The 21,232-nt window shown below is 38.4% G+C and overlaps 1 protein-coding gene across 1 annotated transcript in view; it reads left to right on the top strand.

Annotated features, from left to right (window-relative positions):
* FBN1 (fibrillin 1) overlaps nucleotides 1–21,232 on the top strand; it is a 233,592-nt gene that overhangs the window by 90,017 nt on the left and 122,343 nt on the right. Inside the window, exons 6-7 of the mRNA XM_023255387.2 lie at nucleotides 15,491–15,688; nucleotides 19,111–19,236. Coding sequence (XP_023111155.1) covers nucleotides 15,491–15,688; nucleotides 19,111–19,236 — 324 coding nt within the window. The remainder of the gene's footprint in view (nucleotides 1–15,490; nucleotides 15,689–19,110; nucleotides 19,237–21,232) is intronic.

Consider the following 21,232-nt stretch of genomic DNA (forward strand, 5'->3'; position numbering starts at 1 on the left):
CACCAAAATCAGAATTTTCATTCTGCTACTTAGCCTGTATAAGGCCGTGGACAAGTTTTTTAACTTTACTTTGAGCCTCAGTTTCCTCTTCTGTAAAATGGAGGGAAAAGCCTTCCTCAGAACTGTGAGAATTAGATGAGGCAGCGTGTGAAAGTAGCCAGCCAGCAACAATGTTCTATAAATGTGTGCTTTCTTTCCTTCTTCAATAAGTTTCTTTCCAGTTCTAAAATGAGAGAGTCCAAAGCTCATCTTATACATAAACGTTTGAAGCACAAGCAGCTCATAATTATGGAATTTCCTGTATTGAAGGGCTAAGTACTTCTTTCAAATCAGACTTGTCATCAGAAGACTTTCCAAGGTCTGGATGAATCTTTTCAAATTAACAACAACATCTGGGATTTAAAACAAACAAACAAAAACCCAACTCCTCTCACACTCACAAGAATTAGGGGCAGGGAATGGAAAGAGAAGTGTGATAAAATTTCATTTACCACCCTTTTCCGTCCCCTTCTTTGATCCAGAACAGATTAGAAGACTAAGACTTTGTTTTTACTGGTTGTATAGACCATCTGTGCCTGCATAGGGTATCAGCACTGCTACCCTATTTAAAGATTGAATAATTCCTCACATTGATGCAAACGCAGTGATTACCTTTCAGTGCCCTTCCAGCCTCTCCCTGCCCACAGGCCTCCTCAGCATTTACATTGGTCTTTGCTTTCTTTTCAGTACATTCTTATTGACACATACTTTGAAATTGCCACTGTTTGGCCATAGCTCCAGGATTCCATCAGTTCCAGATGTCCACTGTATTTGTTTATATTTTTTATGATTGTTATGGTAACAAATCAAATACATATAACAATTGGGAACCTGGGAGGAAGGGGATACTGTTCTTTATTTTCAGTTAAAGGCAGTATATGGAACCTATCACATTAAACAATAGCTCAACTGGTTAGAATAGAATAGGGAAACAAAGGTATTGGTGACCTTATTTTGAAAAAATGGAATGTATTTCACAAATGAGATCTGGCAGTAGCTCCTGGGATGGTGTTGATGCATATGACTATTTCTATGTTAGTTGATTTAAAAATGTGTATGCATTAAGAGCAGAGTGTTAAGGCAGGTTAGCAGAGGCTGGTCATGGCCCAACATTTAGATACCTTATCTAGTTGCCAGGAAGAAAAATTAAGTTGATTTTTAGAATATAAGTTCATGAAGGAAAAAATATCTGGAATTCTCCTTTGAATTTGGGTGAAATTTATTTACATACTTGATCTGCTTTGCTCAGACTTTTTGCTCTCAATTTTTAAAATACATACTACGTAAAAATTTTAGAAATGCAATGTATTACTCAGATCATTCACTCACATATATGTCAAATGACAAAATCCATGTACTTGGTGTCTTGGTTAGTAGTCAGTTTGGATGAAGTGATAGAAGACCCTACCACAGTGGCTTAAGCAAGTAAGGGTTAATTTTTCTTATGCTACAAACGAATTTGGAGGTATCAAAAATGTCATCAAGGACCACTGGCTCTTCCTTTTTTCTACTTGACCATCCTTAGTGCATGGGCTTTTGTTCTCATGATTACAGGTAGGATCATGGACTTTCCAGGCATCACATATCTTTCTAGAAGGACAAAAGGATAAAGGACAACGTGGTAATCCAGATGACTGTGTCTCATTTTATCAGAGAGTGAAAAACTTTACTTGACTCGCCATCTTGTAGGCCTCCACCTGCACCTTATTGACAGACCTGGACACATGTCTACTACTAACTGGAAGGGGGCTAAGGAGAAAGGGACTCTGGAGGGGGGTGGGTCAGCTGTCCACCTGTGCCTTTCAGCTTGCTCAGAGCAAGAATCCAGGCTTGACTTGATCTTCATGTCAGCCTTTTCTTTCGCCCTATTCTGCAAATACCAACTATTATTCACAAGAGGGGGCCAATCAAGAGAGTAGAGCTGATTCAGAACAAATCTATTAGCCCTGCTGAAAGTACATATCCTGTGGTCTATGGATCAGTGGCATCATCTGTTTTTAAGAATCTCGGAATACCTCAGTAATCTGGAACCGTGCTATTTGTGGGAGGAAGGGGAAAGTGGAAGAACTAGGAATTCTGGTAGGTATTTTATATGCATGCTTTCATTTACTACTTATACTACCTGACTGAGAATGCAACCCCAGGAGGCAGAAGAAACTGACTGAAAGGGTAATGGCTCGCTGCCACACTGATCATCATAGTTTTAGGATTCAAGTCAAATGAGATAGATTCAGGGAATCACAAGTAGTTAATTATGGCTTGGACAAAGGGAATGAATAGTGTGTAAGATTATGGGTTTAGACTAACTTAGGAGATGTGTAATTTTTCATATTCATTCATTCATAAATACTTGAGTACTTATTATGGACCCACAGATTGTTCCAGGCCCCAGGGATACAGTCTTAATGAGATAAATTATTTATCCTTAAGGCTCGCAGTCTGGTGAAGAACAATCATATAAATCCGTGATTACAGTGGAGGTTAATTAGTGCCACAGAGGAAGGAAGAAGAGAGTGCTCAGGGAAGACTTTCAGAGGAAGGGCATTTCAAGCAGAGGGAACATGAGTTGAGGAACTATAGTCCATGCAGTGTCACTCGACAGGGACCTCTCCTAGGGGAGTGGTGAGAGATGAAGCTGGTAGAGACCATTGCACGGAGTGCCTTAGGTTCTAACTCCCGTTAAGTTCACTGCTGTGCAGTTAGAGGAAAAGGGGATCTACAGTAAAGCCGAGACAGTTGGGTTATGGAGGAGGAGAAAATTAAGAAGCTGTCAGGTGATAAATTTTAGAGGGTTTACAGGGATGAATGAGTGGGTGTGTGAGGGCTTCTGTAACACCCCCTTCCAAGTTTGTGGACTGGGTGGTCTGGGCTATGGTGATGCCCTTTACTAAAGTAAGAACAGTGGGGGACCAAGTTTCTGGTGGGAAAACGAGCTTCTGTCAGACACATGTTTCCACTCACACTGCTTTTCTTAAGTGATGAAAATGACCTTCTCTCCCTAACCTGGCTGCTCTGTCCTGGCTCACACCAGCTGAGAGACCACCAGGGCATCCGAATGGTTCGTGGCTTGGCCACTTAAAGTCCATCAGACAGGTGGAGTGTCTGTCTCAGGCTGCACAGCAAATTAGTTGCTAAGCTGAGACTGAAAACCAGGCCTCTTGACTTTTCCGGCCTACTGCCTTTCATTTCTATGCTTACGGTATATTCTGCTTAAATAGACGAGGTAAGAGCATCAATAAATACCTGCTGCCATTTGAGGAAAATCAGCTGGAACTTTGTGTGTTACTAAGAATTAGCTACTGACTTCTATCTGGCCGTGATAACTTTTCTGTAAGTTTATTTGTTCCTATGTGGGCCCCTCTTGAGTTACAATTGAAGTAAGAGGGTAATTGATAAAGTGGTGGTTGTGTTACTAACTGGGAAGGGTTTTATATTTTCACTTTTCTTTGAGAATGAAAAGTTCACTTTTCTTTGAGAATGAAAAAGTTAATCTGGGCAAGTCACCTAAATAGTGCCACACTCCTATTAGTTACTTATTAAATGGTACAGAGGTTTATGAATTTTTTGAGGCACAAATATTTTTAAGGATCTGATGAAAACTGTGGACACTCTTCCTCCAAAAAGGTAAAAATGCACACTGTGTATGGGTCAAATCCAGTTGGTTGCAAGTAACGAAACTAGCTAACGCAGAAAGGGAGGTTTGTTCCCGGGATGTCCCAGGAACTCGAGGACAACAGTGCACCAGGGCTTTATCGAGGGTTGGACCCAGGCTCTCTCAGCCTCTCCCTGAAGCCATGTGGTCTTGTTCTTGCTCCTGTCCGCAGACATTGTCCTTCCTCCATGCAGATAACCTGCTATGTGCTTCTTCAGGTACTTGCTGGCCTAGAACTCTGGAGGTAACATTACCTGAGGTTCCTGGCACCTGCAAAGATGAAAACCAGTACTTCCCAATCCGTGTTCGAAATTTCTTGAAGAGAACATGTGATTGCCCCACTTGGATCAGGCACTTAGAGACTAGGGCCCCTTTACTGTGTCCAGCTTTGTCAGGCTGGTACGTATGGTTTATGTGCAACTTCTGGGCACTTTTGGACTTCCCGGGTCCCAGGTAACTGTGATCGTTAAGAATTATGGACTAGAGAAATTTGAATGCTGTAATCCTGCAGCAATACCTTTTAGCCATAAAACTACTGCCAAAAACAAGAACATACATTTAAGTAAATGATGTTTGCATGAGCATAAGACTTAAGAACACTTGTTCCATGCAAGAACTGAGATTTTTGAATATCAGTAGTTAAATCCCAGGATGGTGAAAATGATGTAGATTGAATTATGACACTCTCCAAGATCATTGATATTATATTCCTAACTTTTACCCTTAAAGGTTTGGAAATTCAATTTTAATTATTGTTAACATGCTTTGTAAATATCCAAGGGAATACAATATAGACCTGTTCATATATACAGAGAGCCAAAATCTGGCTCAAGTTGTTTTTTCTTCCACAGTTGGAGAAAATTGTGGTGTTTGGCTTGCCTCTTGGGGCATGTTAAACCACTTTTAATGCTGTCTCTTATTATTTTCTAACCATATGCACTTTCCACACATATCTAACCAGCTGCCTCAGATGAAACCCAATGTCTGGCCAAGCTGATGTAAATCTTTAGTAAGTGGTAAGAGAGAACAGAGTAACACAGTGCCCCTTCAGCGTTCAGACAGTATGCGATTTAATAGTTATAGACCTCATAGTTTCAGGAGCAACTTGAGATTCTTTTTCCAGTTCTATAGAATGGAAATTTCTGAGCCCTCCTCCCACTGGCTGCATGAGGTACAACTTAGCTAAAACTAGATTGACCTATTTGCCTGTATGGCACAGTATTAATACTTACCTCTTTAGATCATTTACCTGGGATGTCTGGGACATAACTATTACTTCGAAAGAAACTGATGTATATTGTGTAATTGCTATTCTATGCTTTAAAACAGTTGTCCCCTATAAAATGTACAAGTGTCCCAGAACATCAAAACCCTTATGTTACCAGTTAAGCTGCCAAGAGGCCAGAAGCTGCCATAATTGTCTAGTTAGTAACATGTTCTCAGTCCTTATAGTAGATCTTAAAAATGGATGACCATGAAATAACAGCAAAAATGCAGTTCTGAGGCTATACTGCTTTTAGTCTTTGGTTTCTCAGAAAATCAGTCTTCTGCCATATTTTGGTATCTGAGCAGGCACAGGTTTTTGTCATGAATCTTCTGTTGATTAATGACACCTACATGACTGAGTTTTGGAACCATGGCCTCTCCCATTCCCCCCAGCTTCCATGCCTGTCTTCTGCACAGTTCACTCACGTGTTCTGAGGAATGCTTGTACTTTCTTCCAACTTGTCTTTCTTCAGTTGAGTTCAGTGCCAGACCCGAGCTGGAAACAGTCTCAGGAATTTTTCATTCATCAGAGGTTTTCTTCCAAAGAAAAATTCTGAGAAAAGGAGGGTCACCTTGAAAACTACTTGATAATATATTAGCATGGTTCAGTGATGCGTGTGTGTGTGTGTGTGTGTGTGTGTGTGTGTGTGTGAGAGAGAGAGAGAGAGACAGAGAGACAGAGAGAGAGAGAGAGAAAGAGACGGAAAAAGAGAGGGGTGGAGGGGATGAGCAACACATACCCATAAGCTAATGACTATTTAATAAAAGGCAATTCTAGAAATAATGCTTCTTAACCAATGTATCTAAACTATTGCACTGTCATCTATCTGTCTTGATATTACAGAAAGCCCATATTTATATGAGGCATTTCTCAGTTGTGGTTAAATAGCTGAATGCTTGTCCTTTGCTTTACGTTTTTCACCAGATCTCTAAGAACTGATAATATCAGCAGAGTGTGGTATGTATCAATTTCCTGTAGAATGAACTTAGGGCTGGCAGCGAGGATGCTAGTGGTCTTGGATTCCCTTGCCCTGTCATTTCATAGAAGCAACAGTGAAGTTCCTCTGGAGGAAATCCCACCCACACGCCAGGATTCCGTCACATATTGTTGGTCTGAGCCATGTGTACTTAATACTCGGGTTTCTGTGAGAACTGGCCAAACGTGTTGAAGTAAGAATTTCAACCATATAGATTAAATATAAATATGTGAATGTGATCCAACTACATGCTTGCTTGCAAAGAGAAAGGGAACAACAAGAAATTTAGTGAAAAAGCTAAAATGCACAGACCAAGATGTCATTTCATTATACATAGGTTTTATGGCATCAAGATGTACAGATAATATTGTTTTATGCAGGACCAGCCTCATCAGTTCAAATCACCTGATAGTCAGTACTTGTGAAATTGGAAGAACTTTCATGCTGATTATTGGTAGTTAGAGCATAGTCTTCCTTCAGATTGCCCATGTCCGTGAGTGGCTGGCCATGTATCCAACTACCTGAGCCGGAAACCCACAAGTCCTCCTTGTCTTTTCAGTTTCCCTCACCCTTCACATGCAAACCATTTTTAAGTGCTGTTGGTTCTCGCCTCCCAGAGACATCTGCCCGCTGCTGGCTGCTCCCCACTTCTGCACTACCACCTTTGTCTAGCCACCACCATCTTTCCCTGGATCCTTCAGGAACCTCTCCATTTTCACTCTTGAACCCTCTACGCAGCACACTTAAAAAAATAACATGTTGTGTTTCCAGTGGCTTCCTGTTGAGCTTAAAGCCAAATCCAAACTCCTTACTGTGGCCTGGAATGTGCTGTGTAATCCAGTCCCTGCCCAATGTTCCAGGCTCATGGCGTGTCCCAGTCCCCTTGCTCTCTGAGCCCTGGTCTCAGTGGTCTTCTCTCATTACTAGAGAAACCAGGCCCTCTCCCAACTCAGACCCACTGTTCTTGCTGTGTCTTAAACCTCTGAAGCACTTACTCTCCCTTTACACAGCTGACTTGCTTTCCTCCTTTCGTTCTTAGTATAAATATCACCTTCTCCAAGAAGTCTTCCCTGATAACGATTTCCACGGTAGCTATCCCCCAATTATTCTCTATTATGGCAGCGCGCTTATTTCATTTGTAGACTAAATCACAGACTCAAATATAAAATGATTTTAAATGTATTCACGTATCTGCTGACTACTTTTCCTGCCAGATTGTAAATTCTATGTAGTCAGGGACTTATCTCATGCTGCTCTCTGATACAGCACAGCAGCTCCGTAAATATTTGTTGAATGAAGAAATCCTTGATTACATTTTATAACTGTGAAGTTTACTCATTGAACTTGATCATTGAAGTCAGAATGTCTGATTTTATTTTATGCAGTGGTATTTTTTTATTGTGGTAAAATATACATGACACAAAATTTCTTCATTTTAGCCATTTTTAGAGGTGTATCTCAGTGGCATTAAGTGCATTCACACTGTATGCAACCATCACCACTATCCATCTCCAGAACTTTTTCACCTTCTTGAACAGAAATTCTGTACCCAATAAACAATAACTCCCCTCTCCTCCCTTCCCCCAGGCCCTGGCAACTACCGTTCTACTGTCTGTCTCTATGAATTTGGCTAGGTATCTCATAGTAGTAGAACTTGCAGTAGAGTAATACCAATCAGTTTATTTTTCTTGCCCCTTTACAAACATAGGCCTTTACACTCTCTATGTGTAAGTCTCATTTACAATAATAATTCTATTAGCATCCTTCAGAAATTTAATTCCCTTCATATAGAATTTGTATTTGGAAATTAAGCAATATCACAAGGCACTTTTAAGATACATGAGTTGATCTAAGAATATGTTGACCCTGGAAAGTTTTATATTTAATACCACTGATCACAGAGCCCTTTACTCTTGTGTTGTTAATCTTGCATTTGGATTGCAAGGGATGTTTTATACTTGGTGGCTTTGAAGAAAATATAAAAGAACAGATAAATCAAATTGTTATATAATACTATTGTTTTTGTCTTGCTGTTCCATAACTGATGCTCTGTGGGGAAGCTGCAGTTTGGTTTCACATGGCACTCATGCAAGCCATTTGAAAACTGCATGAATCAGAGCCAGCTGCTTCTTTAAAGTGCAGTTTGCAGACCATGAAAAATGAAGACACTCTATGATTTTATTACCTTGATTGTAAATATGTCACCCAACCCAGAATTTGACTTCTCTCCACCCCACCACCCCATTTTTTTTTCTAGTAAAGGTAGTTTGGAGATAACTTTGGGGCAAAGTGAAAATGAATAATGACTTGTACGATGTACAGGTGTAATGTATATATGTATATGACAAAGAATGTCAGGTAAATGATGATTCAGATAGGAGGCATTCTCTTCCCCGAACAAGATTGCAGTCCATCATAGGACAGAATAAAATGTGTTAACAATATTGAATTGCTGCTGCACGTAATTGGGTTCCACGGAACTATGGGCTGGATTTGGTGAGCTGCTTAGTCTGCATGTTAGAATTAAATGGTATATATCACCTTGTTTCTGCAGTTTTGAATGCTATTTACATTAAAATTTATATTGGTAATACTTTTATGAATTAAAGAAGTTAAAAGTCAGCAGAATGTTAACAGAAACAGTTTTGTGCTTATTCCTATACCCTATTTCTAGAAAAAAAAATTTTTAGAAATTAGTTTTAGAGAAGGTGTACAGATAGTTACTAAAAGATAAACATTTTGCATAACATAGTTTAGTAAATTTTGCCAAAAGCTCATATTCTTTAAGTAATGCTGTAGAGACCATATTCATACTCCTATCTTGCATGTAGTATTTTATAAAAATGTATGGTTTGGAAAGTATATTTGAAATTTACCGTATAATTAAAAAAAAAAGCATAGCTTGAATGAAATGGAAGAGACAATAATGTACTACTTTCACTAGAAAGTAGCCCAAGAAGGAATTCTCACCCCTTCAGAATTTTTATTATTAAAAATTTCAAACTTACATTAATGTTGAAATAGTAATATAAAGTATTATACATTAAATATTAAATTTAGATTAAATATTAACATTCTCTCACTTATATACATATAATACTCTCTATGTGCTTATTTGTATATGTGTATATATAAATATATGTGTATATTATATATGTATATTATATGTTAAATATTATGTATATATTATATATGTAATATAATTAATTATATAGTGTATATATATATATACACACACACACACACACACACACTCAGTTTTGCTGCATCATTTGAAAATTAAGTTGCATACATCACAACACTTCACTTTTGAATAAGAAGGACATTCTCATAGATAACCACAGTACCATGACCACACCTATGAGAACAACAATTCCCCAATATTATGTAATATTCAGCCCATATAAAATTTCCCCAGTCGTCTCTTTTTGAAACAGAATCCAAGTAATGTTGGGTTATTAGGTCTTTTTAATCTAAATAATCTCTCTACCATAATTTTTTTTACTCAGATGGGTCATTTGTTTTTGGAAAAGTTCAGAATAGTTGCCTTTGAAAATCACACATTCTGGATTTTCTGACTGTTTCCTTGTGGTTTCATTTGTCTTATTCTTCTACCCCTGTGTGTCCTCTCAGCTACAAGTTAGATCTGGAGGATTCATTTGATTAAACTTTGACTGTTTTTGGCACAAACTTTATAAATGATGTTTAGTAGTTTTATTTAGTCAAGTCAGGAGTCATGGAAGTATTTCAAGGTGATCTGTGATAGTGTAATTCTGGAGGAAATTAAGTTAACTTTTGCTGTTACTGATGCTAAGTTTGATTACTGTATTTGGAACCTGGATGGAGAATCCTCCTGGCATTTCACTCATGTATAGCACTGGGCTGGGAAGTTGGAAATGGGAGTTCATGGTAGTGGAGTGATGTTATGTGTGTAAATGTGCTTTCTAACACTGGGAGGGGAGAGCCTAGAAATGTGAATTCAATTGACTGTTAGGGCAGCAGAGTAGTGGGTGATTAGCCTTCTGAAATTTTGATTTGCTGTTTGGTTTAGTGAGCTTGTGGTTAGTAAAATTAATAAAGAACATAGTAAAGTGCCTCATAATCCGTCAACACTATTGAAAGGAATACTATGGAATTGGGTTATGTTGAGTAGTGGTGATTCCAGTTCATGGGCTTTCTCACATTTCTAAGGGTAGACCTTCAGGTAGGCAGTCCGCTAACTTGAAGATACCTCCAATTAATAATGGTACATAAGCACTTCTCAATAATGGTAAGAGAAAGAGATAGAGACAGACAGACAGGCAGACAGAAAGACAATTTAGAGCCCAAGAAGACAAAGTCGCTTTGGGGAGCTTTTGCAAAACACAGAAGGACACCCTGGCCCCAAGCTGCATCTACTGCATTGGATTCCATGGGGGTGGGGGCGAGGGGCTGTGGGAGGACAGAGGTCCAGACATTAGTATTTTGTGGAACTTCCCAGGTGATCTGCTTATGTCCCAAAGTTAAGAATAATTGGAGTAAGAAGAAATGGCAGCAGTTATGAGACTAATTATCATCATGGAACTTCTTTGCTTTAATTTTCTTTGTACTGAAAGTTCCCTGAACTCCTTCTTGAAGAGGTTGTATTGAAATTCCACACATTAGGAGTCTGATGTGTCTCAGGCCAACCTACCTGGAAGGTAGAAGCATGCTATGACCCTGTCATGGATAAATTGATATCTCATTCTTTTTTTTTTGTAATTTTTATGGAAAGAAGGATTTAAAATAATTGGAGCCTACTGCCCAAAATTATATCCTTGTGCCTTCCCTGCAGTTTGTGGTTTAGTGACTGGGCAGGAGTGACAAGAATTCAGTGCACCACAATATTCTTTCTCTGTGAATGATGCATTTGCTTCAGGGTGAAGTCTTATTACAAATGAAAGTGAAGTACCACCGCAGGTCACAGCATTCTGAGCTGCAGAGCTGGGCAGGGGCCTAGGATCCGAGGCTGCAGATACACATTGGTTAGATCCTAAGTCTTGATAAATCTATGGGGATTGAAAACAGTCCTGAAGCCTCACCACTCAGAATGGGAACATGTACATGCAGAATTTCCCAGGAACTAGCCACACTAGAGTAAGCCCATTAAAAACAATTAAAACTGCATTTTAATTTGGTAAAGTCTTGGTCTGTTGCCCTGGTTTATAGAGGTCTTCTAAGGAAGTGATTGTAAATCAATTTGCAAGCAGAGAGTATTTTTAATAGTATATTTTAGTTGCATTAGGAATAATGATTTACATTGAGGGAATGAGTCAGACATTACTCAAGCATTGAATTAAGCACATTCCCTGTCTAGTGCTGGGACTATCTGAAAAAAAGAGTATGTAAATTTAGCCTAGTATCACGTAAGTGCTATGGGAATAATTGTAAATAATTGGATTATTAGTAAGGAATTGGGAGTGTGGGCGGATTTTTTTTTTTTTTTCTGTGGTTGAAGTATTGGACAGAAAAACAGCATAACTTTGGCAATCTAAGTGAAGCACAGGACAAAAAGCACACACTGCCAAATCAGAATGACATTTGAAAACCACGTTAATAGAGCATTTACCTTCCAAGAGATTTTTAGATCCAATTCTATTTCATCCAGATTATGCGTCTCCTTCTGCACTCAGCAATTTTTATTGAAAATGTGGACCTACAAATACATTTATGTCCACTTACTAATATGCACTGTCCAATGATCTGGTTCTTTGTCCATAGTGATAAGTATTTAGTGTAGAAAGGTGTTAAGTCTATAGATTCTGTTATACATACTCAACTTTTGACCAAATATCTAGTATATTTAATAAAGATGGGTCCCCTACAGGCTCTAGAGATGCCTAATGAAAATTGTCAGAATTAACAAGTGCCTATTCCATTCCATGTGTTTCATATTGAGATGAGGGTAAGAACTTGACTCTAGAAAAGTATTAAGGATTATTTTCTTTTTATGAAGGTTTTCCAATGAGGAATTCATGTCTGAAGTCATGAGCCAGTGTCAGACAGGACTGAATCAGATTTTCTTTGTATTTTGTAGTATGCCTCAATTTTGCTGGTGTCCCTCTCAAAACATGTGTTTGCATCTACCCTGATTCTTTGCAATCCTCTATATAAGGTCTTTCCATGAGGTATCTTGGCAAAGTGAAAAGCAAAACCAAATCCAAGCAGTGTCGAAGAGAGGATTGTAAATTCAAATTTCTGTTCCATTATGTTTTTTAAAAGATTGAAAATGACATGCCAGCATGAATCTGTTTGATTCAAACATTTGCACTTACCTCAGTAAATTAAGAGGAGAAAAAGAAACAAACTTAAAATCCTTTCCTTGTTACCTAACATAGAAGGTTTTATCTATTTTTTAAATAAGAGATTATGTTGCTGTGATCTTGCTGGTCTCAGAAGCAATATATGTATATGTAGCCATAAAAATAATGATGGCTATTGCCTGAGACTAAACATTTCTCATCCTAAAGCAGTTCATCAATAATGAACGCTGTTGTATGTAATAATGAAAAATTGGAAGCAATTTAAATGACACGCAAAAAGAAAATTATTGAATAAATTATGTTATAACTTGATGGAAAATTATTAGCAATTAAAATAATATTTTGGAATAGTATTTACATGGGAAAGTGCTTTTGGCAATGTTAAGTGAAAAAACCAGGATTAAAAATCATGTATTTAGTACAGTGCTATTTTGTGATCAAGAATAAAACACATGTGAACTTAGGTAATAACCTAATATGAATACCATATATGTAGCAAGGGTTTCTTTAGGTACAATTACATGAGATTTTTATTTTCTTATTTATGTTTATACCTTTTCCTAATTGTCTGAAATATTATTTATTTAGAATCACAAAAATATATAACAGTGTTAAAATAGAAAAGAAATGCCATATATTAGAGAAGTATTTATTAAATGCCTATAGGTAACATTTGGAAGAATTGAATGAAACAATGAACGACTACAGCCTTTGAGTTTGCCCATGAGTTTAACTGCATTTAAGAGCACTTTTGCTCCAAACTGTTATGGTACCGTCATGGTGCTGTCATTTTTTCTTTATACACAGACTGAAATGAGGGCAGAGATTTTATTCAATAGCTCAAGCTTTTAAGTTTTGTATTTTTGTTTCAATTCAACATCTATGGAAGAAGATAATGGATTTTGAACAGATCTGGCATATTATGAGAAATATTAAAATATACCTAGAACTTGACTATCTAAAACTAAAAAATAACCAGGGGAGTAAAAAATGCATAAAAAAATTAAGAGACAATAAATTGAGGAAGTGTCAGGAGATAGGACTGGAAAGATAGATGGGGCTAGAGCATTAGAGATTTGAGGGGAACAAAGGTATAAGGTTAGTATTTTGGAATGGTAACACTGGTGGTGTTTATGTGCAATCTACACAATTTTTTGGCCCATTTGCATATCTGGTACTAGTGTTCATTAATATTTTCCTTTAAGTTGAGTTAAACTTTTTTTATTAATCCTCATCATAGCAAACATATTTGTGAAATCAGAGTCTGTTATGTGTATACTCTTTAATAATACAAATTAGAATTAATACATAACGGGGTGCCTGGGTGGCTCAGTTGGTTAAGTGTCTGACTTTGGCTCAGGTTATAATCTCACGGTTCATGAGTATGAACCCCACGTCGGGCTGTGTTCTGACACCTCGGAGCCTGGAGCCTGCTTCAGATTTTGTGTCTCCCTCTCTCTGATTCTGTGTTTCCCTCTCTCTCTGCCCCTCCTCTGCTCATGCTCTCTCTCTCTCCTTCTCAAAAATAAATAAACATTAAAAAATTTAAAAACAATACATGACTATTAAAACATGACAATCTAAAGTCATCTTGCATTCCATCAGTGATACACATAGCACATTTTTGCAAGCACTTGCACAGAGAGAGGGAGATGTGAAGATGGGGACTCGATGTTTTGGCCATCCTGTCCATCTCTCAAGTAATACCATAATTTGGGCCTAGTCCTCTTGCTGAACTAGACTGGGTGATGTTTTGTTTTAGGAACTCCTTAGAAGGCTCCTCTTTCCACGTGGACATTAGGGAGGTGCCATTGACCACAGGTGGCTCATTTTAGCAAGAGAGAAGGGAGAGTGAGGAAGAACATTTAGTGATAGGGAGGAGCTGGAGTCATTACTGCAGCAAAGAAAGCAGGAGAGAGAGAATATGGAGAACAGCGGCATGCCTGCAGGTAAGATTCAGTTATTGTCCAAATGTGGTCATGGTCCACCCTGTTCACTCTTGCTGGTACTGTAAAGGAAGAGTCGCTGTTTGGTAAACTGCATATCTATGTCTCATGAGCTACTTAGAGAAGAAAGAAGCAAAGAAAAGTGAAAACCCAACCCAGCAGTTTCATTAGCGCACACAGTGATTTTCATAAAACTGTAGAATTCAGTGGTAAAACTAACTTACTAATAACTAACTAATAACTAATAACTGGGGTTATTCAGTTATTTATTACTTATTTACTCCATCCCTGAACTCATGGGAAACTGTGCATTTCTGAAAATGACATGGGGAAACATGCGATGTTGGGTGGTGGATAAAAGCCTATGGTCTCGCCACAACCCAGCCTCCCTTATCTGTCAAGGTCATTGTGGAACAGAAAGGGATATTATGGTCTCGATTTTCTGTCATGGCTAGGCTGGGAACAGCCTGGCTTTTGTCCTCTTTGCTCACTACATGTTAATCTTTCTTGTTTGTTGGCTGCTGAATCCAGATTGACTTTCTCCCTTTAGCAAACAAAACAACAAAACAAAACAAAACAAAAATGAAGGCAGATTTTGCATCTGGTGAGAGTAATTGGAAGTTCTCCTATGGCCTTAGCTTATCTCTGTTTCCTTTAAGATGGACTTTTGCCTAAAGGTTACAGTGATTTCAGAGCAGTGTCCTTCCTCTTTATACTAAATGCCTAATGTCCTTGCATGGGTAAATTTTTAAAAATGCCTACTTGTTTGTTTGCTTGCACATTTTTTTTTGTATTTGAAAAAAGATAGACCCAATCCAAAAGAACCGGGTAACCATTTCTTTTGTTCAAAGAACTCCCAGGAAGAAAATGCCATGACTTGCCTCATTGCAAGTTTTGAAATTTTTTTCTTTTTCCAGCCGAAATAATAAAAGACTCTAAGCTCCATGAGGGCAGGGATGTGGTCTATTTTAATCACCGAAACATCTACATCAAGCACAGGGACTGATTCATAGTGGGCACTGGTACATTTTCTTGAGTGAATGAAAGTGTAATAATATGCTATATTTTTATAGGACATCACAACTGTAAAGTGTTTTCCATTTGCTCATTTGATTCTTACAACAGGGTCTTCACCTATGTTGTAGGTGAGGAAGATGGAGGTGAGCAGAATGATCTGCCCAAGGCTTCGCACAGAGTCAGTGATGTATGGTTCTATCCCTGAAGACTGTTTCCCAGTTTGGAGTCCAGCAAGATGGGGCACAGCTGTTTCTCTGCGTGATGGTTCCTGCTTTCCTGGACCTTCATGGAATTCTCCTTCTTTATTTTCAGATTACAGGACGGGCCCATGTTTTACCGTGGTCAGCAACCAGATGTGCCAGGGACAGCTCAGCGGGATTGTCTGCACAAAAACACTCTGCTGTGCCACTGTCGGCCGAGCCTGGGGCCACCCCTGTGAGATGTGCCCCGCCCAGCCCCACCCCTGTCGTCGAGGCTTCATTCCAAATATCCGTACGGGAGCCTGTCAAGGTAAACCCCTGGCTGATGGAGCTCTTAATGGATTCATCTTATTTGCTCTGGAGAGCCATTCTCCAGTGAAGTTGGAGAGAATGGAAAAGCGGTGTCAGAGACATAACTTCACGATTTCGCTGACGGCATGATATCCAACTTAGGCATTAGGAGCGTAGATCAAGAGAGAGCAGCTGGTCTCCTTGGAGTTTTCCTTGCCAGCAGCTTCCCCTCCGAACCCAGAGGTGTTTCTGTGGGGTGGTGTGATACTGGTTGCAGTAATGCTGTGCGTTAGAGCAATGCTATGTATAAACACAAAGCAAAATTTGTGAACAAGGTACTTTGTTTTTCTTAATTTTTTCCCTCCATTTGATATTGTTGGAGTTCCTCTGTCTCCTGGGTTGTCCTTAGTTGACCTCAAGAAAATTGTTCCTCTCTCCATTTTACATGCTACATTATGCTTTTTTTTTACAAGTCAGAAATAAATTAAGATTTGTTTCACAGTTTTAAATATCCCCAGATGTCGCCTGCTTGCTTCTTCTCCTGTCTCCCATAGAAGCCCTTACTCTGTTTTTGGCTTTTACTCCTATTCTTCCAGCTGTACAAATTCTTTTATTGTCTGGATGTCTGGCAGGAAACAGGAGGAAGTGAACGGAGGCAGTTCAGCACTAAACTGATGGGATTGAAAACTCCCAGGCTGTATCTGCTTCCTTTAGACATCTTCAGTGTTTTGTTTTTTTTTTTTTTTTAACAAGTTGCAATATTTTCAGAAAATTCAGGGTATGGTTTTCTGAGGCAAATAGATACCAGTTTGGTTTGGTTCTGTGTGTTAATTCTAAGGCTGATGTGGAGTAAAACAGAATTTGAGATGAATCACACAGTTCTGTGGGTCTCCATTAAATTCTGCTTCCACAAATTCCACTTGTGATAAACACTGTTGGTCTTGGCTCCTCACTTCTGGGTACAACATACAGCTCCTTTATGTGCCCTTCAACTTGTCCTTCTGAATGTCAGGAGCAGCAAGAAGTCACTTTGGAACAAAGGAATTACAAAGGGGTCTATTGTGTGATTTTATAAAGTAAAGAGTTAGTTTAGTTCCCCCTTTCTTGGGAACCTTAGTTATTTTTCTTATCCTTAGAAGTGAATTTTGAAGAAATTCTTGGTTTTGGTGTTTGGAAGCCAGCTAATACCCGTGAACTCATTGACATAGACCTTTCAGCCAGATTTGGTGTGCCCAACTATCCATCCATGAGTCATTGTCAGAGGTTGAGGCACTGAGACAGTTGGGGGACAGAGAATGACGAGGGAGAGAGAAGAGTGGCTACTCTGTGACTTTGCTGTGCATTTCCTACAATCTAGCCCTGTCCACCATTTTCTTTCTGCCCCTTCCTGACTCTGCTATTCAAGAGTCAGGAAAAAGAAATATTTTTATCAGAAATTTTGTGAAACCCATGAAATCAAAATGGCAGTTATATTGACACTTTGAGAATGAAACTCTTCATGTTTGGGTGTGGGATTTTTTGGAGCAAGTCTGCTATAGGCTTGAGGCTCTGTTATCCTTTCCAGTGTTTTTAGACTTTGGGCCAGATGTGAGGGGCTGTGGGCAAATGGGTTCATAAAGGAGTTTATTCTGTCTTCAGTCGTGGAAGGCATGGCCAGCAGAGAAGTGCCCTCCTGTGTATTTCCTCTTGGCCAAAAATTATGACCAACAGGACTATCAGGTTTTGCTTATATGTACAATCAATTTCAAATAACATTTCAATAACATATTCAGCATATCAAGAGAATGGAAACTTCTGTTCTCAGATAAAATTGAGATCAGCTATAAAACATAATCTAATTATACTGCCCATATAGTGATTCATTTGTGGGCCAGGACATTCCATTTAAAACAGTGACAGTTTGATAGCAAAATAAATTGTTGCTCCTTTAGTACCCTTTCCCTCATGCCAACTTTTCTGAAGAACGTGGGGTAGTAGAGACTTTAACACTGGTGATCACGCTCTTGTTTCATACAATGAAGGGTAAAACAAGAGAGTACCCTAGGCTTCCAGATTTCTAAAAGAATATGCAAAGTAAGAGAAAGAAAAGTTAGACTGCCACTCTGGGGGTCCTTTATTAAACTAGACTTTTGTGTGTATTTATACACATATATACATACATATGTAATGAAGAGATGGAGAGAATGTACATATATTTTTTACAGTCTTTCCAACTCAACACAATGAGCCTGGAATGATTACTTTTGTTCCTAGAAAGTTCATATGTGGGGCTACATGTGGGACCATAGTTATTGGGTGCCAGGGATATAGCAGTGAACAAAACAGAGGAAGAACCTGCTGTCTGGAACTTGAATTAAAGACAATGGGTTTATAAAACAAAACAAAGCAAACAAGCATTTATTCGGTCAGCTGGTGATTCATCCTAAGGAAAAAAGTAAGCAAAGTAGGAAGGGTGGTGAGTGACAGGGGGCTGGCTGTTGCTGTTTGGCCAGTGAAGGATGTACTGCTATAGTGAACAGAGACCTACCGGATAGATGGGATGGTGTGAACCTTTATGGAGGAAGAATGATCCAGGCAAAGGGGCCACTATTAAAAACCCTGAGGCAAGTGCATCCTTGGTATATTTAAAGAATGGCAAGGAAGCCAGTTTAGAAGGAGAGTGACAGAGAGGGAGAGGAGGTCAGAAGATGAGAGCAGAGAGTAGAGGGGGCAGGTAGAATCTTTTCAGATAGGTGCTTGAGTTTTGAGCTGGGAGGACACACTGACTTACTTTAAAAAGTTTCCCTCTGGTGGCTTCTCTGCCAGCAAAGTCAGACTGCGTATTCATCTCGGGTCTCTCTCACTTCTTAGTCTAATTTCCTGGGTTGTTTAATTTTTACTGCACAAGACAATTCTACAGAATGGAAGGTGAACATTTTCCATTTCATCTGCATAAAAGCATTCACTGTCTCATACAGTCTCTGTGATCTTACGTAAATTCTGCTTTAACTGAATCATTCAATATAAGTCTTAGAGACAGTTTTATTATAGAAATGTGTTGCTTTTTGATTCTAAGAATTTCTTGAATAACTCTAGTTATTATTGTCAGCCTTTTTATCATTGCATCCTGTAACTTGCAGCCTTCATAATAAAACCCACAAAAATCAGTATAAATATTGCCTTCTACACAAGAGAAGATGGAAGGTGGGAAAATTAACATTTGTGACCTCTTACCAACCGTTACTAACCAACTTATGTTACTCAAAAATTTATTTTACATAAAGCAATTGTGAGAAATAGTTTCTCTCATTGTATTCCAAATATTGCAATGGACAAATAACTCGTTGACATAAATAGAGTAATATAGACATAAAAACTGTCACATTTTCTTCTGTAGTAACTTTTATATGAATGTCTCCCTCTCTCCCTTTCTCTCTCTCTCTGTTTCCCAAAATCTGACAGATGTGGATGAATGCCAGGCCATCCCTGGGCTCTGTCAAGGAGGAAATTGCATTAATACTGTTGGGTCTTTTGAGTGCAAATGCCCTGCTGGACACAAATTTAATGAAGCATCACAAAAATGTGAAGGTAAGAAATACTATGCTTTGCAGTGAAGGGGTGGAGGGGCAGGCAAAACGCAAATCAACGACAAGCTTTATTGTAAATTGTTCCAAAATCCTTCTGTCTTTGTCATTCCTGTGAATGTGTAAATATAATATTCTTACCAGGAATAATATGCCTTTGTGCTAGTGAACCAGAAAAACCCTGCAGCTTTTTCCACTTTTATAGACCCAAAATAAGAGATCCATCTGAATCAAATTAAATATTAAAACATGAAATATTTTTGAACCAATATTTGGGTTAAAATGTTCAAGACACATGTTTTTGCATAGTTCTAGAGACATGAATTTAAATTTAATCACTACGTATCATTCAGAAGGACATATCTTCTGATTTTTTTTTGTTTGTTAGTTAGTTTTTGGAGAGATTAACTCTTCTATTTATGCTCTGAGTACAAGGTTAGTATTTTCTTTTGTGCCTATCAAATGGATAATCAAACAGAAAAATAATGGTAATCAAACAGAAAAATAACTGGAGGTAAATTTATACATTTGCATTTAGTTTCTAGATTGAGCTCCTAAAATGTGCATAGAAGGACTATGTTCATATGTACCGCTACTGCTACTTGCCAAAAAGAGGCCTGGCATCCAAGGCCATAAGAAATGCTTTTTCCATGAGAGGGAAACATCTAGGAAATAAGTAGGCGGCATCCAACTCTCTTTTCTTTGATGAGTGCATGCACCTTGCATGTATAATGGCTGACAGTAATATAACAAGGTACATCTCTTATCAAACTCAGCAGACAAAACTTCTTCCTTCATTTTTAGCTGTACCTTGTGTGATATAAAGTTGCATTTAGATGCATGTACTTTTGTTGAAAGCAGCTGCTGTTGTGTCTATACTCCTAAACCCCAGCAATGAGGAATAATTCATTCTAAGTCATGGGCTTAGTTCATTAATCTTCTTTGTGGATAGCTACAGTATATCATATGCGGGAAAGACAGCTTCAGATTTGAAGAGCAGTTCATAAATGACACGTGAGAAGTTTAATATCTACTTGCCCTGAAACTGAGTAATCTGAAATCTGGCACTGATGGAATTATCTTTATGGGTTAGAGTTTTTTTGTTTTTTTGTTTTTTTGTGGTTTTTTTTAGCGTTCATTCATTTTTGAGAGACACAGAGCGTTAGTGGGGGAGGGAGCAGAGAGAGCAGGACACACAGAATCAGAAGCAGGCTCCAGGCTCCGAGCTGTCAGCACAGATGTGGGGCTCGAACTCATGAACCGTGAGACCATGACCTGAGCCGTAGTCAGACACCCAACCGAGTGAGCCACCCAGGTGCCCCTAGAGTTGTTTTTAAGTTATTAATCACGTAGAATTTATAATAATATGTTCTTGAACATGCTATGAACAGTTGAGGAAGCTGTGAAAAATACATTCATCCTAAGGAATTAGGACTTTGTAAAAACACAGTAAGTTTCAAAGAACGATAAAGTTAACTCTTCCAGGCCAACGTATTTTAGAAGTTCTGTTGTAGATTTAAGTTAGAAGCAGAGGATGTTGCTACTGAATGAGGCAAAGAACTTAAGTACCTGTACCCTTTCATGTTATAAATTAAAGAACTGGGTATGGTAAGTGCTCTGTTTGAAGTCATTTAGATGGCACTAGCATTTACTTCTTTTGATTCACACTGTGGTACTTGTGATGTCATAATATATTGCCTTCTTTCCCGGATGTAAGCCATAACCTCCAATATTAATATTTATCTTTCCTAATATTTTGAAAATTTTTAAATATTATAGTATATATTTTCAGGTATTATATACATATATCTTTATGCCACTAATAAGCTGTCAGGTTTATAATAGCATGCAAAATCCACCTCAGCAATGGGTTGTGTCTGATATTTTCAGGTTTTCTCGGCTTGATATATTCAGCTTAGATACAGTCAGCTTCAAGATTTAGGGCACTGTGATCCATATGACTTGTCCAGTCTTCTGGACAAGTTTTGCTTTTTGGAATT

Source organism: Felis catus, chromosome B3 (assembly GCF_018350175.1).
Source record: "Felis catus isolate Fca126 chromosome B3, F.catus_Fca126_mat1.0, whole genome shotgun sequence".
Lineage (NCBI taxonomy): Eukaryota > Metazoa > Chordata > Mammalia > Carnivora > Felidae > Felis > Felis catus.